This window comes from Canis lupus, chromosome 1 (assembly GCF_048164855.1).
Source record: "Canis lupus baileyi chromosome 1, mCanLup2.hap1, whole genome shotgun sequence".
In the NCBI taxonomy this organism is placed as follows: Eukaryota; Metazoa; Chordata; class Mammalia; order Carnivora; family Canidae; genus Canis; species Canis lupus.
This window is the reverse complement of record NC_132838.1, coordinates 17955913-17981759: the sequence shown is the minus strand read 5'-3', so window position 1 is coordinate 17981759 and position 25847 is coordinate 17955913. Positions and strand designations below refer to the sequence as shown.

Here is a 25847-nt window from a genome sequence, read left to right as displayed (position 1 = left end):
TTCATTTTACATTTCTGTATGTATGTATACATTTCTGTATGAAAAATAAAATGCAGTATGCTTTTTTTTTTTTTAGTTTTAATGTAATTTAGATACTGTTTTATGACCTGATTTTCCCCCCCTACTAAATGGTGTATCTTGATTGTTCTGCATCAGTACCTATGACACATCTACCTTGCTTTTTTTTTTTTTGTTTAAGATTTATTTATTTACTATAGAGAGAGAGCAAGAGCGAAATATTTTTCGAAGTGAGGGAGGGGTTGAGGGAGAGAGTCTTCAAGTGAATGCCCCACTTAGCCCAGAGCCCAGCTTGGGGCTGGATCCCACGACTGGTGAGATCATAAGCTGAGGCTGAAACCGAGAGTCATAGGCTCAACTGACTGGGCCACCCAGGTGCTCCGCATCTACCTGACTTTAATGACTGCATAATTTTCCATAATAAAGAATATATTATAAATAATGTGAATGTATTTAACGCTATTGAACTCCGTACTTGAAAATGGTTAGTATGGTAAGTTTCACATTTTATGTATTTTACCGCAGTTTTCTTAAGAGGACGTACCGCAGTTGATTTAATCATTTCCCTGCTGATGGACATTTACATTTTTTCCAGAGTTTTGCTTCACCATACATTTTTTAGACTGACACCTCCCATTTGGGGAGATATATATTTTTTTGGTTTAAATCATGCTCCCCCCCCCCCCCCCGGGGGGGGGGGCAGCCTGGGTGGCTCAGTGGTTTAGCACCGCCTGCGCCTGCAGCCCAGGGCGTGATCCTGGATTCCCGGGATCGAGTCCCATCAGGATCCCTGAATGGAGCCTGCTTCTCCCTCTGCCTGTGTCTCTGCCTCTCTCTCTCTCTCTCAATCTCTATCTCTCATGAATAAATAAATAAACTCTTAAAATAAAGCATTGCCCCATGTGCCATAAGATCAATGACATGTCATCCAGAGATAGGAAATAGGATCCTTGCCCTTTTTTCTTTGGGGGGTAAAAAGAAAGGATAAGAGCAGTTTTTGTTTTCTTCCTTCTTTCTGAACTTTAAGGATTTATTGGCTGTGGGCGCGCTGCTGGGAGAGTGAGAATCCCATGGTAATCTCCTTAGCTGAAGGTTCTCTTTCATTATTCGCTAGCTCAGTGGGTGTCTGTCTGGGCAAGCCCTTGCCCCAAGCACCTTTTTATTGTCATACACTAGATATCTGCAGAGACGTCAGGTGGATTACCTGGTTTCCAGAGGGATTCCTGGAGGTGAAATGAAGGACAGCCCTGGGGAGGACGTTTCTATAGGCAGGTTTGGCTAGCCCGGCAGCCTGGGTTGTGCGGCCTGAGAACTGAGCTCACTGTTCAGGTCCCAGCAGTGGTTTGGTATTCAGCACACTCTTCTGTGCTGGAGTTTTTCAAGCCAGAGCCATTGCTTTGAAATGCTAACCTGAGGGCAGCCCTGCCCTTTAAATTTACATTCTGCTTTCTAAAGAAAAACCTGAGACAGGTATTTTTGGAAGCTTTGTATGTTCAGTAAGTAGATATTCCACTGCTCAAGAACCTCAGCGCTCTGGGCAAGTCAGCGCAATTCTATTTTTGACTCTTGAGCAAGCAAAAGAAAAACAGTGGTCATGTGGATTGACTGGAGGTGCTGAATTTGGGTATGTTTGGTACAGGTTTCATCACAGGGTGCTGAATCCAGCACCCTGTGTCCTGTGCCTCTTGGGTGGCTGAGATGGACTGGTGGGAGAAGAGCGGAGATAGAGAAAGGGTCTGATCAGCTGCAGCAAGCAGGGAGGGACTTGTCACCATCCACCTGGGCCCCCACGAGAGCCACAGAGCAAAGCAGAAGCCCCCCACGTGTGAGTGTGCAGGAGCGTCTGGGTCATGTGAGACTGGCCAGTATTGCTAGAGGTGGTGAACGTGTCGTCTTCCAAATCCTAGACCCTCTCTGAATGCCAGAGACCATGCTGAGCTGGGGGTGAGCTGTGGTCAATCCCACTTCCTGAGGAAGTGACTGAGGTGGCCAGCTTTTGAAAGCTGCTTCACCCTGCAACACCCCCCCCCCCCCCCCCCGGGGAGCCAAGAGGAGTTAAATCACATGCACATTGATTTTCCTTTGAGCAGGGGCTTTGAAATGAAAGGAGCCCTCCGCAGAAGTTTCTGTTAGGTTAGCGCTTTGCTTTCAAAAATTATTTCCCTGCTCTGCTATTGTAGTTGTCTTGCTGGGGATGTCCTATATTCTGGGAAATCAGAACATCAAGGAGGAAATCAGAACATCGAAGGAGCAGAATGTAGTCCGTAAGGGTTTTCTGGGATTATGTCCTAGTCTAGGTTAAGAAACCCCACGTAAAAAAAAAAAAAAAGAAGAAACCCGTGTATTTCATTTTATTTGTTTTTAAACCTATGTATTTTAAAGGACTTTAATCATTTGAATAATAAAACACAAAAAATAAAAATAAAACACAATCTTTATGGAACTTTTAATTTTATAAGGGCATACTCAGGATGGAATTCTTAGTTTTTTTTTTTTTTTTTAAATACTTAAAATTTGAGAGAGAGAGAGAGTGTGTGTATGTGTGTGCGAGTGGGGAGGCAGGGGAAAAGGTTCCGGAGTAGACTCCGCTCTGAGCACAGAGCCCCACGTGGGACTTGATCTCATGATCCTGAGATCACCACCTGAGCAGAAGAGAGTCAGGCGCTTAACTGACTGAGCCACTCAGTCAGTTAGATAGTTTTTTTTATAGAGGAAAATGTGGGAAACTGAGTGTTTTGGAATTTGTATGTGATTTTAGCAAAGTACATAAACTAAATATTAAATCTCTTAATTCCACATGAAAGGGCCGTTTTGAACATATCCTATTGTGGCTCAACATCATGTGTTTTCTAATTTTGTGAATAGGAAATCTGATATTTTCATTTCGAGGTTTTTTGGTTTTATTTATATAGTTTTAAAAGGTTTTATTCATTCATGAGAGACACAGAGAGAGAGGCAGAGACACAGGCAGAGGGAGAAGCAGGCTCCATGCAGGGAGCCTGATGTGGGACTTGATCCCGGGTCCCCAACGCCCTGGGCCAAAGGCGGCGCTAAACCCCTGAGCCACCTGGGCTGCCCTGTTTCGTTTTTTTTTTATTTTTATTTATTTTTATTTATTTTTAAGTTTTTCTTAATTTTTATTTATTTATGATAGTTACAGAGAGAGAGAGAGGCAGAGACACAGGCAGAGGGAGAAGCAGGCTCCATGCACCGGGAGCCCGATGTGGGATTCGATCCCGGGTCTCCAGGATCGCGCCCTGGGCCAAAGGCAGGCGCCAAACCGCTGCGCCACCCAGGATCCCTGTTTTGTTTTGTTTTTAACTGAGAATGTATCTGAATGTTTGCCTCTCCTGGCCCCTCTTTCAGCCTAGTATGGACTATATTTCTCTTTTCTTGATTTTCTTTGTTCTTCTCCCCAGGCATTTAGGTAACATGCAAGAGTTAAAAGCTCTGAAGTTCTCTAGGTAGAGGTAGAGAAGCCCTGAAGTTCCCTGTTCCCAGGTAGCTGGCACAAATAAAGGGTGCTTGTTCGGGCTTTACCTGAAAGCCATTGGATTGTCTTTCTTGAGCCGTGGAATGTATATATCTATATGTTATGTATTTTACTTTTTCTTCATAGTACTTTTACTTGGCTCTTCATACATATTTTACATTTTCTATAATATACAGTTATTAAGAGAATAGCAGTCACATTAACTTGAACATTCGATTTAAAAGGACATTTTTCCAGACGTAGAGCAGGTGCTTAAGAAATATAAACTCCTAAATAAGGGATCCCTGGGTGGCGCAGCGGTTTAGCGCCTGCCTTTGGCCCAGGGCGTGATCCTGGAGACCCGGGATCGAATCCCACATCGGGCTCCCGGTGCATGGAGCCTGCTTCTCCCTCTGCCTGTGTCTCTGCGCCTCTCTCTCTCTCTCTGTGTGTAACTATCATAAATAAATAAAAATTAAAAAAAAATAAATAAATAAAAATTAAAAAAAAAAATAAACTCCTAAATAAAATTAAGTACTCTTGTCAGTACTTTAACTGTTATAACCTGGGCTTATCCAAACATTTGCTTTTCTTCTACCCAGAGGGCAGTTACTGTGCCCAGGGCCCCATTTCTTCCCTGGAAGGGTGGTTATTACCTGTTTAACGACTTCTAGGTATTTCTTTTTTTTAAACTTTTAATGGTATCTGTTATCTGCTTGCTAAAATTCTTATCAGCCTCAGTTGCTCTGGTAAAAGAATTCTTTTCTCTCTCTCTTCCTCTCTTTTTTGAGAAATAGAAAAATGTAACAAAAAGTATAATATTAATTGCATTTCAAGTATGACCTGCATCATCACCAGCCACTATTTTAATTGTGTATGTCTCTCTGTATCTACACCCTATTCCTCTCCCTGTCCCTCCTCCCACCTCCTCCCTTTCCCTTCCCCCTCCTCACCCGCCTCCCCTCCCCTTTCCCTGCCTCTCTTCCTCTTCCTCATCCCTTGGATCTCTTAGGCAGATTGCTCCTTCTTTTTTAGAGGGACCTGGGACTCCCCCCACCCCTTTTGTTTTTTAAAGATTTAATTTATTTATTCATGAGAGACACACAGAGGCAGAGACACAGGCAGAGGGAGAAGCAGGCTCCATGCAGGGAGCCTGATCTGGGGACTGTGGCAGAAGCTCAACTGCTGAGCCATTCAGGTGTCCTGGGACCTGGGACCCTTGTACTTAGGAACATTTAAAAATCAGCAGATAAATGGGTTGTGCTTTATAAATGGGGTTAAAAAGTTTTCTTATACTTGGGTTTTGGTCTGTGGTTTTGCATATGTAAGAAGCCTCTTAACTTAAAATAGGGATTTGACTTATAAGTTTGACTCAAGGTACCTTAGAGAGTTGACTAGCTACCGTAATATGTCTTTCTGACCAGTTCTTTTTTTTTTAAATTGCTGACTCATGATTTTCTTTCGCATCCTCAACCAATGTTTGCCTTTTCTCTTGAAGCTTGGCGAGCTTCTGGATTCATCCTCTCCTTGAACTGGGGGAAGTAGCTTATTTTGATAAGGCTTCCTTCAGGCTAAGATCCCCTCGGAAAGTGGAAGTGAAAGCGTACTGAGATACCAGATATGGATAAATACAGATAAATATATTGCACATTTATGAATAAATGCTTATCCACAGAGAAGCCTAGTTTACTGTGAAGTCAAGAATTTGTCATCTCTCGATGGATAGAACGACAGAAGTTAAACATAAGGGTTATGATTTAAGAGTGAGAGTAAATGACTTTAATGTCTGTTTCCTTCATCTTTCATTTTACCACATGAGTTAAAAATACATCTTCAGAATTTTAAAGCAAATGGGTGAAACTCAACACTGTATATCTTAAAGGTTATTTTTTGAAGTGTTCTTATTTTTGCAAGAATTCTCCAAGAAAGGTCTCTCTCGTGGTTCCTTGCCTTGGCAAAATCTTTTTGGAAAATATCAAAATCTAAATTTAAAAGGGTATTCTTGAACAAATGTATGCACTGAATTAACATGAACATATGTCCGGCATGATAGAAACATGCATAGACACGGAAAGATATTGTTGAATGTGACAAAGCCTATTATGTTAAAAATGTATATGTGTATTTATATTTATGCATATGTATGCATTTAGAAGTCTGTATATCTCAAATGTTATCAGAGCTTACCTCTGACTAGTGGGCTTCCTAAAGACTTTTGCTTCTATTTTTGGGTTTTAGAGGATTGACGAAGAGCATATACTACTCTTACAATAAAAATGGTCTCAAAATCTAGGGATGAAAGAAAAGTATTATTTTGAGTAAATGGCAGCCTGTTGGCTAAATAGAGCTTTTTTTCAAAGATGCTACCTTAGCATTTCGGTTAAGAGGTGCTTCTAATGGAGTGGCAGTGTTTACATGGAGATTTTTGAATCTGAGAGGTTACATTGGCTAGAACCTCCCTGGAGCAGGAGGTGATTGAGCTGTAGGCAGTGAGATGCCATTACTGTAACAATGACATGAAAGAACTCCAGGTTCTCTGGCTGGTGGATGAGTTGGTGGAGTTCTCAACCTGTAGTTTCAGCAGCATCCAGTCAGCAGAAGGGAGGGAGGAAGAGAGGGGCGGAACGTTGGGAGAGGGAGAGAGAATCTTAAGCAGACTCCGTGCCTAGTGTGGAGCCTGACGACATGTGGCCGGATCTCAAGACCATGAGATCATGACCTGATCTGAAACCAGGAGTCACATAAAAAAAAAAAAAAAAAAAAAAAAAAGAAACCAGGAGGCAGATGCTCACCCAACTGAGCCACCCAGGCGCCCCGGTGGACAGAAAGTCTTAAGGAATGCTTGTCAATAAAGACAGCAGGTTGGCTAATCCAGCTTATCAGATCAGCACTTTCTGATCTGTACTTCAAAGGTTAAAAAAAAGAATAATTGGAAGTTTCTTTGCGTTATTTCAGACCTCAATGAATCTTTTTCTTTTCTTTTTTTTTTTTTTTTTAAAGATTTTATTTATTTATGATAGTCACAGAGAGAGAGAGAGGGGCAGAGACACAGGCAGAGGGAGGAGCAGGCTCCATGCACCGGGAGCCTGACGTGGGATTCGATCCCGCGTCTCCAGGATCGCGCCCTGGGCCAAAGGCAGGCACCAAACCGCTGAGCCACCCAGGGATCCCTGAATCTTTTTCTATCATAGAATATGGATAACCCTTCGTTCTTAGAAATGAGCTAATTGGGAAGCTGTATACGTTTCTGGACCTAAGTGCTTATTACTCGATCTGTTAGAATTGTCCGAAGACCTGGCTTACCCATGAAATGGTTGGCCTTAATCTTCTCTTTCTCTCTAAATATTCCCCCCTCTCTCCTGCTTCTTGTGTGTGTAACCGAGAGAGTAGTGATTGCGTGGCGCCTTGGTAGGCTTGTTTTTACTTCTAGCTGAGTGGTTCCAGAGTAGCCTGATCCTTCAGAAAAGCTCCCAACATGTTCACCAGGGTCACTATGGCTTTTTCCTTGTCCTGTGTGTACTGTCTTTGGTTGCGAGGTAGGACAACCATTTCCTCTGATTCTATTTTTTTTTTTTTTTAAGATTTTATTTATTCATGAGAGACAGAGAGAGAGAGAGAGAGGCAGAGACACAGGCAGAGGGCAAAGCAGGCTCCATGCAGGGAGCCCGATGTGGGACTCGATCTGGGGACCCCAGGATCGTGCTCTGGGCTGAAGGTGGCACTAAACCGCTGAGCCACCCAGGGATCCCCTCCTCTGATTCTAGACTCGAGGAGGAGTGACTCTGTGGCCCCCCTGCGTCTTGCCGGTCCCTTTGTGACAGATTGCTTCTGTCTCTTCTTACTGCCCATCAATGGGCGGTAATGGCCTTGTCATTCTCAGCACTTTTGCCAAGAAGCATAAATACGTGATTTTCATCACAGAAGGCCTTTCCTCTGTTTAGGAGGGGTTGAAATAATAAGTGAAAATAATATTCTTACTAATCAAATCCAATAAACCGTGGCTTTTTTTGGGTGTTAATTTGCGAGGCTTTAAGATTATTGACCTCCTTATCCTTCCCTAAGGAATTAATTAATCATTTGCCTTTTCTGCAGTTCTGATCCTCCTTTTACCAGCTTCATTTCCATTAGACTTGGTCTTCCTCTGTGTTTAGGCACTCCTTGGCATTCTGTGAACCGAGCTGGTTTATCAGTTTTCTGTAGGTATCTTGGCAGCTTTATCTAGATTCATACTGCACCCTACCTGGAGTATTTTAGAAGTTAACCTATATTAAGGCCTTGGGGGTAATTGGAATCATAAGAGATGTGTTCTGGGTCCTGGAGAGAAGTTGATATTCCATTCCACAGGAAAGACCAAAGGCAGCTACCCAAACTTGCCCTTTCTTCCCTCAAACCCTGTGGCATAGGGCCGATGAGCAGAGGCTCAATTTGGGCTATTCTATATAAATTGTTCTGTAAGTTTGATCCAAATTGGCTTGCCCCACATGGATTGTCTATTAGGGTGCCCTGGTCACTCCTAGTATCGGTGGCACTCTACAGAGCAGTAGGCATCTTCTGGACACCTTGCCATCTGTGCTTTGTGGAGTGGTGTCTGCTTGCGGGCTGCCAACGAGTAGACTCACTTCTTTATAGTCATGTTTCCCAAAAGACATGGGGTAATGGGGTACCTCTGAGTTGCTCTTAGAAGAACAAGAGAGTCAAATAGATTTGGTAAACACCTCTTTCTGATTCAAAAATGTATATTAATGAGGGTGCCTGGATGGCTCAGTCTGTTAAATGTCTGCCTTTGGCTTGGGTCATGATCCCACTGTCCTGGTCCTGGGATCGAGTCCCACATTGGGTTCCCTGCTCAGCAGGGAGTCTGCTTCTCCCTCTCAATCTGTCCCTCCACCTGTTTGTGCTCCCTCGAGTGTTCTCTCTCTCTAATAAATCTTTAAAAAAAAAAAAAAATCTCAAAAGATGGTGGGGGGATGAAGATTTAAGGAAACCTTGTGGTAAGGAAACCAGTTTAAATGTTATTTAACCATTTTACTCCAGAATCTTCCTTCCTTCCTTTGGGGAACAGAGATGTGGCTGTGTGTTGGAGCTGCCCCTCACTGGCTCGCTCGCCCACTGCATGTACCTCCTCTTAGGCACATCAGCGACGTATTAGTAATCTGAAACATATCGTGGTAGGAGTACCTAAACACAGAAATGGATGAATGCTCGAAATCAGGGCCCTGTGCCCCTCAGACTGCTGTTTGCTAGGGGTTATGAGTCCTTTGCTGATATTTATCAGGCTATTTCCCTGAAGATGGTCACAAAAAGGGTACTGGACATTGGAATGCATTTCCAAAATCTTCATTTTCTTTCTTTCTGTCTGTCTGTTTTTCTATCTTTCTTTCTTTCGTAGTCTCTGTGCCCAGCGTGGAGCCCAATGTGGGGCTTGAACTTAGGACCTTGGGATGAGGACCTGAGATGAGATCAAGAGTCAGACGTTTAACCAACTGAGCCAACTAGACGCCCCTCTAAAATCTTCATTTTAAAATCCATCATTACTTGTCCTCCCCGTTCCTCTCTGGTTAGTGCAGATTTTCTTTTTGTTTTTTGTTTTTGGTAATTGTGGGTAACATCTGTGTAACATCATGGGTTTTCTTCTAACCATCCGTAAGTATACAGCCTAGTGGCATTAAATACATCACTGTCTGCAAAACCTTTTCATCACCCCCAACAAAAACTCCGTACCGGTTAAATGATAACTTTCCTTCCCACCTTCCCCCACACTGGTAGGCTCTGCTCTGCTTTGCGCCTCTGTGTATTGGCCTGTTGCAGGCACCTCCCCTGAGTGGAAATGCAGCAGTTTTCATCCGGCCTGTGTGCTGGGATCCCGTGGAGCCATCCCTGGTGTCTGGGGTGGAAACTGAGGAAGGAAGGTTGCAGCACACGCCTTTCAGACACTGGTGTCGAAGAGGGGGATGCCTTTCTTCCTCTGCAGAATTTTTGGTCCTTATGTGCCTCTTACTATAAACCATTTCCGGTCCCTCTTTAAAGGTGTTATATAAATAAAACAATGATGGGCGATGTCGATAAATGTTAGAAAGATCAAAACAACTGAACAGGTTGAAGCAGGTCGGGATTGCTCATTTCGAGGAGCCTTCAGGAGGCTTTGACGGGTTGAAAGTCAGATGAGGCTCAGGAATGGAGCGAACGGAGGTAAACCAGCAAGAGAACAAGCTGGGAGATGAGACCGGAGCCCCGTGTGACCTCACATTTTCAATCGGGCGGCCTGGTTAGCTAGAGACATAAAAGGCTACACGACTGCATTCTTCAAAGGGCCATGGTTTTGTTCTGGGGTCAAGTCTTAGGTTGTAAGCCTTTTTCTTTTTTCTCTGTTTCTCCCTCCCCAGGGCTTGAACAGAAACACACAAAAAAATTCTCCGGGTTGGAATTTCTCTTTGATACTCACCCGGTGTAAGGGGGGGATTGTCATTAACATTTCATTACATGTGCTCTTAGGTTTGGTAGGTTTGACAGAACGGTTCAGCTGCTTCCGAATTAAACAAATACTTTTTTATGAGCTGTGTGGTTTTCTAGAATACGTGATCCAAAAGTAGTTGCAGGCTGAGCCCTCCCCCGCACCTTTCTTTCCTTCCTTCCTTTTTTTTTTCTTTTTTTTTAAATTCTCACTGGGGAAGGGTCTTCTCAATGCACTGAGGTTGGGGGAAGAGAGACCTAAAAAAGAAAAATACATTTAAAAATTCTTCCTGAATATTCATGAAACCTAATTTTGCCATAAAAAATGACTATTTCTGGGTTTTCAGTTATGTAACATTTTTTCCGACAAGTAATGGAATATGCCATATTTCACTGTAAACAGCTTTTGAGACCACACTAAATGCAGTCATGCCCTAAGGGTTACAATTAGTGAACTGCCTTTTAATTGTGACAGATTTGCATTTGCATTAGGTAAAGCCATGAGTAGATTTTATGCATTTTTTTTTTTTTTTGAGAAATGCTTTGAGGAGCAGAGTGATTTTTTTTTTAAGTTATTTCTATTGAAGGAGGAGATGTGAAATTAAGATCATAACCTCACGATTTCTAACCGTTTCAATTTTTTGTGAAAACACGGATACAGCTTTAGAGGAATCCCAACAGTGTCTTCCAGTCCTCAGCCCTGTGGACGGTTAATTTCACCTTTTTGATCTTCTGTTAATTGACTCTCTGGTTTCTGAATAATACTTCACAGTGCTAACTTTGGACTTCATTTTAGATGTTACCTCCTGACTATCCTGATGGAGGTCACAAGCCTGGGCTATGGAGGCCAAAGGTGTGGGTTTTTGTCCATCCTCTTAACATTTACTGGCCATGTGTTCTTGAGCAAGATCCTGAAACTTTCTCTGCCTGGCCTATAAAGTAAGAATAATAATAATAATAGTAATAATGGGCCCCAGGCCAGGCCTTGCTGTTGCAGAGTAGAGCCTGGGGCAAAACTATAGAAGACCAGCTGGCTAAATTTTTAAAAGGTATAATGAAATATTTAAAAGACATATTTAAATATTTAAAAGGTATATACCATATGTCTAAATATTTAAAAGGTTTAAATACAGCTGTATCTGGGGCCCGGTCCCCATTCCCATCCGTGGCCTGGGAGTCTGCCCCTCAGGTCCCAAAGTCTGAAGGTGCCCTCATCCTCCCAGCAGCCCTGGGAGCGAGGGAGCAGGTGGCAGCTGGGCCGGAGCCCCTGGGACCCAGCTGCTTCCCAGGGAGCCCGGATGGGTGGAGTCTCCATCCAGCATAATTTTCTAGAACTTCTCTCCCACTTAACCCTTGTGATTGAAAACATGCAGGCATTTGTAAACTTGGGCCTTGGTGCCCCTGGGAGTCAGGGAGCTCTGGTACCCCAGGGTGGAGGCTGTGGTCTCCATATCCACACACCCCTCCCCTACTGCCCTGTCTCTGGTGTAATTCATATTTACTCAGCCACTTTCCAAAATAAAAGAAAAAAAAAACAAAATGAAACTCATAAGAGACCGAAGAGAAAAACAACAACAACAACAACAAATTTCTTGTTTAGTACTTGAGATAAATAGCTGTCTAAAGCCCAAGCCCAGGGCAGGGCCCTCTTCTGTCTGGAGACAAGGGTGCTGAGTACTCCAGGGGCCGATGGGGGAGTAAGCCCGCGGCACGGAAGCAGCGCACAGTTGTTTTTGTATTTCTTAAATTTTGGGGTGGTTGTTTAATTTTGCCGTGCCACAGACTGTTTGATGTGCTAGGCCATGAGAAGTAGAGGGTTTGCTAGATTTAGCAAATAGAAAATAACAAGATGCCCAGATAAACAATGGAACGTACTTCTACGAAAAGACAAATCATTGTTTATCTGAAATTCAGATTGAACTGGGCATCCTCTATTTTATCTGGCAGCCCTGTACAGTCCCCAGCGTCCCAAGACTTGGCCCCTTTAGTCTTGGGAGATATTCCTGTATTTTCTCTTTGATAACGCTCAGTCTTTATTTTTTCTTTCTGAAACACTCTTATTAAGTCAGATGTTGGACCAACTGGATTGAACTTTTAATATTCATGCCTTTTCCCTTTCATTGTCTGGATCTCTTTTCAAGTCTGCATTCCTTGACTTTACTTATTTATTTTTACCCATTTTATCTTTTATTTCAGTTATTTATTATTTCTAGAAGTTCCTCCTTCTTCTCTGGGTGCTTGTTTTCCATAACGTCCTATTCTGTTTCCTCCGAGGATACTATTTGTGTATACATTCTTCCACTCTTTGCAGCACTTCTGTCCTCTTTCTGTTTTTTAATTCTTTATTTATTCTGGTCTCTTTCCTGTTGGAGGCATTTCCTCAGATGTGACAGTCTTGAGTTAAGGATGAGGCCATGAAGAGCTGATTGGAAGCTCTCGCTTCCCCATGAGACTGCCCTTCGGGAGGGGTGGTGTTTCTGTGATTACTCACAGAGCTGGACCCCTCATTGCAGGATCCCACAAGTCAGCATCTGGGATATTCTCATTGGAGCTTTCATTTCTTCGGAACTTTCATTTCTTTGGAGATTTGTCCATACGGAAGGCCACAGGCCTGGCTTTCTGTCTGCTACTTCATACCTGCGGCTCTGAATCCCAAGCCTCTGTGGCTCAGATGACCTGCAGAATTTTCTCCTTGCCCTCCCCTGGCTGTGCTAGCTTGCAGGGGGCCAGGAAGTTGTACACGGGCTCTTTATCCACTCCCTATTTGAGCCCTAGCCTCCTCCTCCTGCCATACATGGTGTCTCCTTTGCTGAGTCCAAGGCCTGAGCTTCTTTGAAGTTCCCTAGGACCAGGGCACCTGGGTGGCTCAGCAGTTGAGTGTCTGCCTTCAGCTCAGATCCTGATCCCAGGGTCCTGAGATCGAGTCCCACATCGGGCTCTCTGCATGGAGCCTGCTTCTCCCTCTGCCTGTGTCTCTGCCTCTCTTCTGTGTCTCTCATGAATAAATAAAGTCTTAAAAAAAAATTGGTGTTCCCTAGGACCAACTGTCCCGTCTCCGTGGCAGCCTCCTGCATGACCTTGGGTTGTAACTTCATGACCCTACTAAGCCAGCTGCCACCCCTCTGTCCTCCTCCTTTTCCTAAAACTTTGTTGGTGTCTTAAGTTGATTTGACTCCCTTCTTGCTGTCCTTGCCTTGTGTGGGTATATGATCCAGGTAGTTTTTGGTAAGGACTTTATTTAGAGATACAGTTCACCCATGTGCACGGTACAGTGGTTCTGCATTGTACACACAGAGTTGGGTAGCTGTCTTCATGGTCACTTGGAGCACTTTTGATCCCCCAGAGAGAAGCTCTGTCCTTCCTCACTGCTCTCAAGCGCCCCCAGTCCTGAGCAGTACCAGATACTTTCTGTCTCTGTATTTGCTATTTTTTAGCTTTTTAAAAATACTCTAATGTCATCTTTGTAGGATTTCAGGAGGGAAGGAAAGAAACCCATGAATTCAGTCAAAATCTTTCGCAGGAAGCTCTTGCCTGGTACAAAATATTAATACACAAAAAACGCCCTGCCTGTTTCTCTACTTCTGCATTCCAAGGATTGACTGGCGTGCCCCCGATAGACATGGCAATTTTCTTCCACATTCCCTCTCTCTCTCTCTCTCTCTCCTCTCTCTCCTTTCCCTCTTTTTTATTCCCTTGTTTAATGTCTTTGCTTGACCCGAACCTGGATCTTTTGGAAGCTGGAAGCTGGAAATTGCCAAGCCTAGATCAGTTGCCTTCCTGTCTTCTTGGCTTCCAGCAGTTTTCAGGTGTCTGAGGAGTGGTTGTACAGGGGAGCTGACATGGAACTGGAGGGTCAGCCTTCGAATCCAGGTCCCCAGGTTATTTTGTGGGTGGAGGAGGTAGAGGCTGTGTGCTTGTGAAAGTGGTCTACTTTCAGTTGCTTAATAATTTTTTTTTAAGATTTTTTTTTTTAAAGTAATCTCTACACCCAGCACAGGGCTCAAACTCCTGATCTCAAGATCAAGAGTTGCATGCTCCACCAACTGAGCCAGCCAGGCACCCCTCAGTCGCTTAGTAGTTTTTACTCTCATACGTCCCTGCTCAGTCAACACTTGCTCTCAGGAGAGCATTGCTGTTGGCGGTTGTAGAGCATGGACTGAATGAGTTGGGGAGAGAGGACACACGCACAAATGCTCACCTGTTAGAAGTGATGACCAGCACACCCGCTAGAGTGGGGTCACAACTTAGCATGACCTCAGAGGTCATCCTGGGCAGATGCTAAACTCTTCTTGGGGTGGCTGCCAGGGAGCCCTTTCCCTGTGTCACCCTGCCTTCATAGCCGCCAGATCCTGATCTTCTTTCCCACCCCCATGGCCGCCTCCCTTCCTCTTTCCATGAAGAAAGGGCAGCCATTCAACTTTCCAGAGAACTAGGTGACTCTGGGTAGATAATTCTGCAATGTGATGGGGTCTTCTTGGCCCCCTTTGCTTTGACTTTTCTCTGAGCCCACTTTGTCCATCCCCTTCTCTGACTTCTCTTGGAGTGTTGATTCATTGGTGTGGGACTTGGGGACTGCTCCTCTGACTGGGGCTCCTGGCTGGAGGATTATACTGAGGGCTCTTGGCCTGGCTTTCATTTGCCTTGACGTGTTGTGGCTGCTCCTGCTGGTGCTTGGCCTCTCATGGGGCCCAGTCTATGAGCCATGGCCTGCTGTTGTGTCCAGTCAGTGTGTGAATGTGGTCTAGTGGTGTGGGTTGGGCTAAGGTTGGGCAAGGAGTTGTTGAGATTGCATCTAGTTCTTGGGCATGCTTGACCGGGAAGACAGAGTTTTGAAATGAGGACAAAGGGTTATGGGACAGTCAGAGAGACAGACCTATTGAGGGATTTTGCTTTGTGAGTTGAAATTCTGCTGCCTTTTCAGAGGAAACTGCATTCTTTGTCCACGTATAAACTCCAGGCCACCCTAACGATGGCCGATGCTTGGACTGGGGGCACCTCTGCAGTGGGAGAGAGGCCATATACTGTGAAGTGAGATGAGACTTAGTAAGGAACTAGTGCCATCGCTCTGTAAAATGTCGTCCTTTTTCTCCAGCCAAACCATCATTACCTCCAAGCTACTTCACCTTCTTGCCTCAAAAACACATTTTTCTTTTTTTTCCTCTTTTGTTTTACTGTTCTAACAGATCAACAAAGAGAAGAAGAAAAGAGCGGGTTGATGCTGATGTGTTTGGTGCTCTCCATATATATTACTTATTTTGACTTATGCAGCAGTCCTGTGCGGTGGCTGTTTACTGTTGGTTTCCATTATGAAGATGATGAAGTTGAGACTCTTCTGTGAGAGAAACCTGAGGAATGGGTTCCTATGCATGGCTGATAGAGCAGGGTGTGTGTTGGGGGGATTCTGGGCCAGAAAATAGTGTGGCCTGAAAAGGAAAGGTGCATCTGTAGGAGATACTTGCTGGGCTGCCCCAGGGAAGTGTGTGGCCCTCGCCCAGCTGGATAGTCTTCGGTGTCAGGCCAAGGAGTTTGGCTGTAGTTTAGAAAGTGATTTGAGGATTTTGTATAGAGGGGATTGATTAATAGGGTTAAAATAGAATTTAGAAAGGTGAATCTGGCTGTTCTGAATGAGACAATGTTGAAATGGGTGTTGTCTTTGTCTAGGGTAAGGTGACATGGTCCACAAGTAGAGCAGGGAAGGTGTTCTAGAGAGCATGCATGTGATGGGACTGAGGAGAATGTGCAGGACTTGGTGGGAGAGAAGTAGAGGTGATATTCTTTTTTTTTTTTTTTTTTTTAAAGATTTTATTTATTCATGAGAGACAGAGAGAGAGAGAGAGAGAGAGAGAGAGAGGGGCAGAGACACAGGCAGAGGGAGAAGCAGGCTCCATGCAGGGAGCCTGATGTGGGACTCGATCCCGGGTCTCCAGGATCACATCCTGGGCCGAACTCATAAACCGCTGAGCCACCAAGGCTGCCCTAGAGGTGATATTCTTAATTTGAGTGGCTGAGAGAAAAACAGTGTAGGGAGAGGGAAGTCTGATTTTGAGGAATAGATGGAGAACCCAGTGGAAGAGACCTGAAATGACATAGGATTGTAAATATCCCCCCGGGCCCTTTAACTGGATATCTCAGAAAAAAAAAACAAAAAAACAAAAATTAGTTTTTATTTTTATTTTTTTAATTTTTAATTTTTTTTAATTTTTTACTTATTTATGATAGTCACAGAGAGAGGGGGAGAGAGAGGCAGAGACACAGGCAGAGGGAGAAGCAGGCTCCATGCGCCAGGAGCCCGATGTGGGATTCGATCCCGGGCCTCCAGGATCGCGCCCTGAGCCAGAGGCAGGCGCTAAACCGCTGCACCACCCAGGGATCCCAAAAATTAGTTTTGAACTCTCTGAAGTGAGTGACTTTTGGATGATGTGCAAGTGTTTCGTGAGTCAGTTGTATGTGAGAGAGAGGGAGAGAGAGTATATGTATCAAGTCTGAAGTCCAAACCTTGGAGAATGTGCATTTAGAAATCGCCATGTAGAGGTTTTTAAGACATATTTAGCCTATGTTTGGGGGAAAGTTCAACTATTTGTTTTTTATTCCTCTGCAGGTCTTCAGCTAGTAATGGTAGTATTTTTTGATTTTATTATTTTTATATACTCTTCTTATAAAAAATTATATAGTTAAGGGGTGCAGGGACTCCTGGGTGGCTCAATGGTTGAGCACCTGCCTTCGGCCCAGGGTGCGATCTTGGAGTCATGGGATTGAGTCCCACTTGGGCTTCTTGCATGGAGCCTGCTTCTCTCTCTGCCTGTGTCATAAATAAATAAATAAATTAATTAATAAGTAAGTAAATAAAATCTTTAAAAAAAGAGGGTGCATAGATGGCTCAGTTGGTTAGGTCTCTGATTCTTGATCTCAGCTCAGGGCTTGGTCTCAGGGTTGTGAGTTAAAGCCCTGCATTGGGCTCTACACTGAGTGTGGAGCCTACTTTAAAAAAATTATTTAGTTAAGATGGTAAATTTTGTGGTGTGTGTATTTTATCACAATTAGAAAAACTTAGATGTACACCTTGTTCTGTTTTCTGCATATGGGCCGTTAATTACATTGGCTTTGTGATATATGTAGATTTTAGTATATGATTGGGAAATTATTTTGCATATAATTTATTTAAAGGGAAGCAGCAATTTCTATTTATGGCTGCTAAAGTTTGGAACAGCAGATTCCATTTACAATGCTATCATGGAAGGAAAGACTGACTTTATTAGAAGATACCTACATCATGGTGAGAGGTGTAAACAATTCATTTATTTCCATGTGACCTGCACAACCAAATCTTTATTTTGGAGGAATTTTTTTTTTCAAGGTGGGTAGGGGCAGAGGGAGAGAGAGTATCTCAAGCAGGCTCCATGCCCAGTGCAGAGCCGGATGCCAGGCTGGATCCCAGCACCCTGAGCCGAAATCGAGTTGGGTGCTTAACCAACGGAGCCCTCCAGGTGCCCCCGGAGGAACCTAATTTGTTTTATAGGCTATTTTATTTTATTATTATTATTTTTAAAGATTTTATTTATTCATGGAGACACAAAGAGAGAGAGAGAGAGAGGGAGAAGCAGAGATACAGAGGAAGAAGCGGGCTCCATGCAGGGAGCCTGACATGGGACTCGATCCCGAGTCTCCAGGATCAGGCCCTGGGCTGAAGGTGGTGCTAAACTGCCGAACCACCTGGGCTGCCCCCTAGGCTGTTGTTTTATATCTTAAATTATCAGCGATCCACTTGTCACATTGTCTGCCATTAGGCAAAAAGAGACACCAAATAAGTCATTTATCATCTTTATAGTCTGTGGCTATCTGTGGTAGCAGAAGATCATCCCAGTCATACTGGGATGCAGAAAGCATGGAATATGCAAACTTTGGGAAATTCTATTTCTTTGTTTTGTTTGTCTTTTTTTTCTTTCCTTTTCTCCGTTTGTTATGTTTTGTTTTAAAGATTTTATTTTTTAAGTAATCTCTGCACCCAGTGTGAGACTTGAACTCACAACCCTGAGATCAAGGGTCGCACGTTTCACTGGCTGCGCCAGCCAAGGTGCCCCGGGAAATTCTATTTCTAATCAACTTTGGTTTAAAAATTGTTAAGTCATTTTGATTAGTCAGTGGCTGACCTTGAGGCAGCTTATTGGTAAGAGGATAAAAGGGAAAATTAATCTCCATATATACAGAGCTGTTAGGTAAACATTTTAGTAATGCCTTGTTTGTAATGCTGTTGGCCTGAGGTCTCCAATTTCTTCAGTTTTTACCCGATGCCCTATCCTGTCCTAGCATCCCATCCAGGATGTCACATTATATTTCGTTATCCCGTCTCCTTACTCCTCTCCTCTCTTGGCTGTGATGCTTTCTCAGAGTTCCTTTGTTTTTCATGACCCTCCAGGTTTGATGAGTAGTGGGCAGGGTATTTTATAGAATGTCCAGCAACTGGGATTTGTTCTGTGCCTTTCTCGTGGTTAGGCTGAGGTTGCATGTTTCTGGGACATGGCTGTACAGGTGAGTTACCACTGCGGATGTTGACCTTGGTCATCTGGCTTGGAGAGTGGTTGTCAGACGTCTCCACTTAAAGTTACTTTTTTCCCCCTCCCCTTTCTATACTGTCCTCTTTGGAAGAAAGTCACTTGAAGGAGTTAGGGGTTGATTCACCTCCATAAGAGCAGGGCATCTACATAAGTTAATTGGAATTCTTCTGCACAGGAGATTTATCTGCTTTATCTCATTTATATTTTCAGTTTCATATCATAGACTCACTGGTTTTTATTTTATACTTTGGGTTATGATCCAATACTACTTTATTTGTTGCTCACATTGTGCAAGCTTATGCCACAGGGAGCTCTTTCAGCTGACCTTTGCATTCCTTTGACATGACCCTGTCAGTGTAGGTGTGTTGTTTTGGGGACACTTACTCATTTACTGGCACAACCAACATGCTCCGGGTCATTTTGTGCATTTCCTGCCTGATCCTGGAATCAGCCATTTCTCCAAGGAACCCTAGTTCCCTTTTGTGAAGAATGGTGTCAAAACCAAGATCCTTGCCTTTTCAGAGGGAACTGCATCCTTGTGCCGGCTGTCCCCACTCTTGGTCTTTGCCAGGCATCTGCACCAGATGGGCTCACCTTCTCGCATGACTCACTTTCTTCTTTCTCTCATCCAATCTTTCCATAATACTGCCCGGGTTGGTTTCTGTGTAGCTGTCAGATTTTTAGAAGACTACATCAGTACAAAATTATTATTCTGGGGTGCCTGGGTGGCTCAGTCAGCTGAGTATCCAAGTCTTGATTTTGGCTTAGGTCATGATCTTGGAGCCTGCTTGGGATTCTTTCTCCGGCTCCCTCTGCCTCTCCTCCTGCTCACATGCATGCCATCTCTCTCCCTCTGTCTCAAAAAAAATAAATAAAATCTTTAAAAAAATTATTATTCCTTGGATGAGGAGGTAAGCTGCTTTTTTATGTGGTCTGAGTTCCGGTATCGATACTACACAGGAATCTGGCAATATGATTGAATTTGGGTTGATGATATTTTTGGTCTCTGATTTATATCTTTTATTACGGCTCCCAAGAATTTTTACAGATTTGTGAGCCTTAGGGAGATAGTTAAAAACTCATTAACATTAAATTTTGAGCATTTGGTTTTATGAAGGCAAAATAAATAGATGAAATAAAATGGACTTGGGAACTGGAGGTTTGCGTTTGTCTTTCCCAATTTACAGTGTAGCTTCGATGATAGGGAATGCCAAGGGTAGTGACAGAGTTAAATGAGGGAGATTAAAAGCAAAGTGTAGGCGACTGGAACAGTATGAAAATTCACATCTTCAGGATGTAATTTCTTCTATATTTATCCTTCATGGGAAACCCTATATGAGAATCACTTTGTGAGTGTGAAAATCTCGAAACGGATGGAGGTATACATTATTTTCTCTTCCTCAAATTAACATTAATTATTGATTGATTTTTTAAAAAAAATAACTAAAACTCAAAACTTAAGAGTTTTATATAAATTCTTAGAGCTCCCCTAGGAAAACCTTACTCGCAGGGGCTCTGGGGATTTGGAGAAGGCACATCTTTCAGTGCCTTCATCTTCTCTGACGTTCCACTCATCTGCAGAGGAGAGAGCTGCTGTTTGTGGGAAGTTGTGCAAACTCTGAAGTGCTGTGTCTGTGTCAATGTAGTTCTGCTGTGGTTTGGAAGCTGTAGGGATCCAGTGGAGTTAGATGAGGGTGCCACTGCGCCTCTGTCTGGGCATCTCTTCCATCCACCCCCCTGGTTCTGACCTGGTGGGTTTGATTTGTGCCCCAGCTTTAACCCTGATTCTGACTGAGGCTCACAGCTCCATGTAGGGACCTTCCATCCCCCGGCCCCTCAGGATCAGCCTCCCCACTTGAGAGTGCTGTCCACTTAGCTGCTTTCCTTTTCTTGCTCAAGTACAGCTGCCCTGTGACGAGGAAGGTTAATAATCCCAAACTGTTCTCCACACACTGTAATCTTGAATGCTCAGCCAGGTAGGTGTCCTGGCTCTAGTTATAGGATTTCCATTTGGTTGTGGGATGAAAAGAATAGGAACATTCCTTGAAATTTTCTGACCAGAGGCCACTCCTTGTTTGACTTGGATATTTTCTGTGCTTTTTGTGCTGTGTGTTTGATTTTGACAACACTCTTTCTAAATATCTAGCTAAGTACCAGTCCTCCCCATGTCCCTGTTAACCTCATTTTTTAGGTGGAAAATTTTTTCTTTTTTTTTTTTTAAAGATTTTATTTATTCATGAGAGAGACACACACACAGGGAGAGAGAGAGAGAGAGAGAGAGAGAGAGGCAGAGACACAGGCAGAGGGAGACACCGGCTCCATGCAGGGAGCCTGACGCAGGAGTTGATCCCGGGTCTCTAGGGCCTGATCCTGGGCTGAAGGTGGCACTAAACCTCTGGGCCACCCAGCTGTCTGAAAATTTTCTTTTTAAAAAAATTTTTAAAATGTTTTATTTATTTATTTATTTAAGAGAGAGAGAGAGAGAGAGAGCACAAGTGGAGAGGAGAGGGAGAAGCAGGCAACCCGCTGGGGACCCTGGGATCATGACCTGAGCCTTAGACACGTAACCAGCTGAGCCACCCAGGCGCCCCTAAGTGGAAAATTTTCTGACACAAAGAAGTCTTAGCAAAGGGAACGTTGGTGCTGGAATGGACCAGTGCTGGCAGAGCGGGTGTTTTGTCCTCCTACTTGTTGTCTGCGTTTTGTGTAGCTGGGACGTTAAATGCTGTCTTCACCAGGGTTTGTCCATAGAAACGAATTTATTTTAGGGAACTGTATGGATGGGTTCTGTATGCTTTTGCTTAGTACTATTAGCTAAGAGACCAGAGAGTAGGTTGGTAAGTTAGCTCATGTAGTGGCAGAAAGAAGTAAATAGGATATTCATCATCTCCCTCTGTGCGTCCATTCATTATTCAGTGAACAAATACTTCTCTTACAACTGATAAGCAAACCGTATGGGAAAAAGTTCAGACTTTCTAATAATCAATAATGTAGAAATTGGTATATAATAAGTTATCTTTTTGCTGCCTCAAGACATTTGCTAATAAATATTTATAAAGTTGAGGGACAGGATGCACTTAAAATAGCTCTAATGCATAATGGCAGCAACAAAAATTGGTATAACCTTTTGGGAAATCATTTTGGCATTTATATTATGGATCAGGGGAAAAAAGGACCTTTGCTTAGCAGAATTTGGAGACTACTGCATTCCTCTTTTCAGAGATTTAGAATATTTGTTAGCATGATAATTAGTCGTCCTGCTGAAAGGAATCTGTTCAGTGTAGAAAAATCCAGCATTTACTATGTGTATTTTAGCCTTGTGTTTGTGAAAAGCCTAATAAGATCCTACAGAAGTCATGTCTGTTTCATAGCATGTGAAATGCTGCCTGAGGGTTTTTAATGTTTTCGCAGAGAAGGTGAATGTCATTGGCATAACACAGACAGGACTCAGGAGAAACAGGTTGGAACGTGAGGGATTTAGGTTAACTTTGACACGCGGTTGGGGGAGCCCAAGTGGAATCTTAAACTGGCAGTTGGAAAGGTGGCTCTTAACAGTAGAATTAGGACTGAATGTGAAATACAGGAGTTCTGTGAATGTGCACGATGGTTGTGATCACGGGAGTTGCCGCAGCTCCCCTTGAACCAAGATAGATACACAGTTTGATGGGACCCAGTGGGGAGGAGGGAAAGGCGGAGCGTTGGGAGGAGCCTGGTGGGCTCCTGGTGGTGCTGTGGAGTCTACGGGAGGGAAGGATGGTGGGGCACGGAATTCTTGCTGCAAGACCATGGACAGTGGGAGAGGGCACAGCCCGCAGGACGGGGCCGTGGTACAGGCGCTGGCTCGATTTCATTTAGTAGCTGTACACTATTAAATGATGGCATGTATTTTCATTTAACTATATTTTGAAATGATTATAACTTACAGAAAAGTTGCAAAAAAGCAGAGTTTCCAGGTACCCGTTTTACCCTGACCACCTTGCATCATCATAGCAGTCATCAAAACAAAACAGCTATCACCAGTGTAATACTGTTAAGTAGATTACAGACCTTATTCAGATTTCAGCAGTTTTTGTACCAACTAGAGGAGAGTATATGCAAGTTTCCTCTCTCTGCGGCCTTATAGCCTGAAGTCAGAACTGTGTCTTCCTGGGACTTCAGCAGGTTCTTTTCTTCCCTCCCACTTCTGCATGCTGATATTATCGACTGTGATGCAGTTAGGTTCTTTGTTAAAGTTGCTCCTTCATTTTGGGCCTCTCACTATTCCTGGTCATACCCCCCCCCCCCATTACATACAGTAAAGTTCTCTAGGTTTCGACAAATACAATAAAGTATGTATCCACCCCCAGAATTGTGATACAGAACAGTTTCTTCATTCCCAGATTCCTTCCTACAGCCTGGATTTTAGAAGTGGCATCAGGCGAGTGGATTGCAGAGGCACTGGGAGGGAGCTAGAGATGCATAATTTGTCCCAGCGATCAAGCCCTTGAGTGAAGGCAGCGTGCCCGTGATACAGGGCACTGAGGGTGGTCCAAAGGCTAAGATTAGGGGGAGGTCTCTTTGTGCCAGTAGATAGAGATGACAGGCAGGCCCGAGAGTGCAGGACAAGGCGGCAAGCTCACAGTGGATTTGGAGGATCGGCTTGCAACCGCCAGTCGTGCAGGAGTGAGAAAGGTCAGAAGGCAGGAAGGGCTCAGGGAGAGGTCTCACCTGATGCTCACTGTCTCTGAAGCTGACTGCAGGGAGAGGAAAGCACAGAGCAGCTGAGAGGGAAGGTTAGGAACAGCCTCTGACCACTGGCAGCGTGGGAGTCAACCATGTGGAAGAGAGCATTGTGGAGCCAAGTGAGACTGGGGCTCCGGGGGCGGGGGATCAAGAGCAGGGATCTGCAGTCTTCTCTAGAAGTTCTGTGGGCTGCTAGAGAGCCTTAGCGGGAAAAGCCAAGGAGCTCTTTATGGCTGAGCTTTGAGATCTTGGATCTAAGGGTGACCTTCCTTAGCGGGGATGACACAGGATGTATGCCAAAGATTGCAAGTTGAGCTTCTGGAAGGGCTGAGGTTTGTGGGGACCTTTTTTGCTCATGTGTCAGGATGTTTCCCTGGCTTCTCTGCAGGGCTGGGGAGAGTGGATGGGCCTAGGAGGGCAGGGAGGCACCTGTGTGTATTGCCTTTGAGGGCAGTGCAGAGAGCCACAGGGAAGGGCGGGTGGATTTTATTCTTGTATCTCTCAAGGTTGTGCCCTGGTTAGGTGGTGCTGTGTTTATGTTTCCAGAAGGGGTTTGAACTTTCCCATCAATTGTATTTCAAATCAGGAACACTGAGTATTGACTGAAGAAGGAAACACTAACTTGGCCAAAGTATCTGCATATTGAGAATTGATACAAGGATCCTACTGAGATGGATAGGAGGATTTAGTGAAACAAGTGAATATTCTGGATAAATAGCAGCTGTTTTTTCTTATTAATTCATACAGAATTAGCACAATGTATATCCTGTTCTTGTCACCTTGTATGTGAAATTAAAGATTTATTTATCATAGAGAAAGAGAGAGAGGATCTCCGGCAGACTCTGCTGAGTATGGAGCCCATGTGGGGCTCGATCCCACCACTCTGAGATCATGACCTGAGCTGAAATCAAGATTTGGCCGCTTAACTGACTGAGCCCTCCTTGCGCCCCTGAAGGGTCTTCTCACACACCCCATGCCACCCTGGTGTAGGCTGTGTAGAACATTAAATTCTTCTGCCCTCATTGGGCAACATGATCAGGACCCCAGCCAGTGCAAAAAAGTAGGAGGTGGTGATGCGATGTGGCAGAAAAGGAACCTGTGCACCTTCATTACTTTGTTGAATTCCTCTTTAAAAATAAGGGCTTCAGTATCCAGATAATGCTAGATTCATTCAGAGTCCGTTTAATGTGGAGGAAAAAGATAAAAAGTGAGCACTTTTCTTTAGCATTTTGTCACTTGCATGGAGCCTTCAAATGACAAATTCTTAGGAGATTCTTCCATAGATCCACTTATCATTGCTTAGCATTCCTCAAAGCTGCGCACACTTGCAGATGTGTGCATGTATGTGTATGTGTGTGCGTGTGTTTGTTTACTGTTAATTTGAAACCTAAGTGTTTGCCAATTTGGGGGTCCAGTCTTGCTGGCCTGGTGCCCCTTCCTAGAGAAGCACTGAGACAGAGGCTCTTCACAGCTACTCCAGGGACAGAGCCATCAGATTATTTTTGTTCTTTTTTCGAAACTCTAATAAATGGACATCTGTTCCCAGCTGGTTTAGGAAAAGTGAAGATACATGAGGCGGACCTGTGTAACTGAACCGGTTTGGTATTTGGAATGAAATTGCGCTGAGAAAGTATTTTTTGTCTTATAAGCAATCCAGATTGAAATGGGTTAGAAGCCAGAGGCAAAAGAGATGTGATTTCTTTCTTTTTTTCTTTCTCCCCCTCCCTTCCTTTTTTCCCCTGTCTCTTCTTTTCTTTTTGTGGTTGAGAGATGTAATGATGGAGAGCCCTGAGAATGCTAAAGGTGGGAGAGAGATTGGTGATAGAGGAAGAGCTGAAGGTTTGCATACTAGTATAATGGGGGAAATGTAGACAGCCAGCAGAAACCAAGGCCCCTTTATGTCTTTGAAGACTTGTAAAAACTGGGGTTGCTAGATTAATTTTTTCTGAGGAACAAATTAAATATGAAACACTGCTTAATATTAGCATGTTATAATGATTTTTTATATCTGAGGGTACCTGGGTTGCTCGGTTCATTTAACCTCCAACCCTTTCTTTTCTTTTTTCTTTTCCTTTTTTTTTCTTCTTCTTCTCCTTCTCCTTTTTCTTCTCCTCCTCCTCCTTCTTTTCTTCCTCCTCCTCCTCTTTTTCTTCCTTCTCCTCCTCCTCCTCACAGAGAGAGAGGGAGGGGGGAAAGAATCTTAAGCCGACTCCATGCTCAGTGCAGAATACAACGCAGGGCTTGATCTTACGACCCTGAGATCATGACCTGAGCCGAAATCAAGAGTTGGACACTTAAATGACTGAGCCATGCATATACCCCAAGCCTCGTCTCTTGATCTCAGCTCAGGTTGTGATCTCAGGGTCATGAGTTCAAGCCTGCATTGGGCTCCATGCTGGGCTTAGAGCTTACTTAAAAAAAAGGGGGGGGGGACATTTTATATTGGAAGGAAAGAGAAGAAAGTTAGAAATATGAGTTAGATTCATGACTGTTGAATTATTTCTTCAAAAAGGACTTCAGCGTCCAGATAGTTCTAGAAAATAGTGACAAATACAGTGCCCCCCAGAGAAGAACAGACCTTGTATCATTTACGGTTGTTTACTGAAAAGTTTGTGTAAGACTGTCGAAGTGGT

The 25847-nt window shown here is 43.9% G+C and overlaps 1 protein-coding gene across 14 annotated transcripts in view; it reads left to right on the top strand.

The window, feature by feature from the left end:
- The window catches only part of ZNF532 (zinc finger protein 532), a 108618-nt gene that overhangs the window by 18533 nt on the left and 64238 nt on the right, over positions 1 to 25847 (top strand). For 2 of the 14 annotated variants that reach the window (XM_072822048.1, XM_072822018.1), the window contains one exon: positions 8880 to 9047. The exons of 11 other annotated variants lie outside the window; for them this stretch is intronic. Coding sequence is in view for 1 of the 3 variants with exons in the window: in XM_072822008.1 (XP_072678109.1) it covers positions 15293 to 15323 (31 nt within the window). In the remaining 2 variants the exon portion in view is untranslated. Of the gene's footprint in view, positions 1 to 8879; positions 9048 to 15123; positions 15324 to 25847 lie in introns of all 14 variants that reach the window. One more of the 14 variants, XM_072822008.1, reaches the window with a different exon arrangement.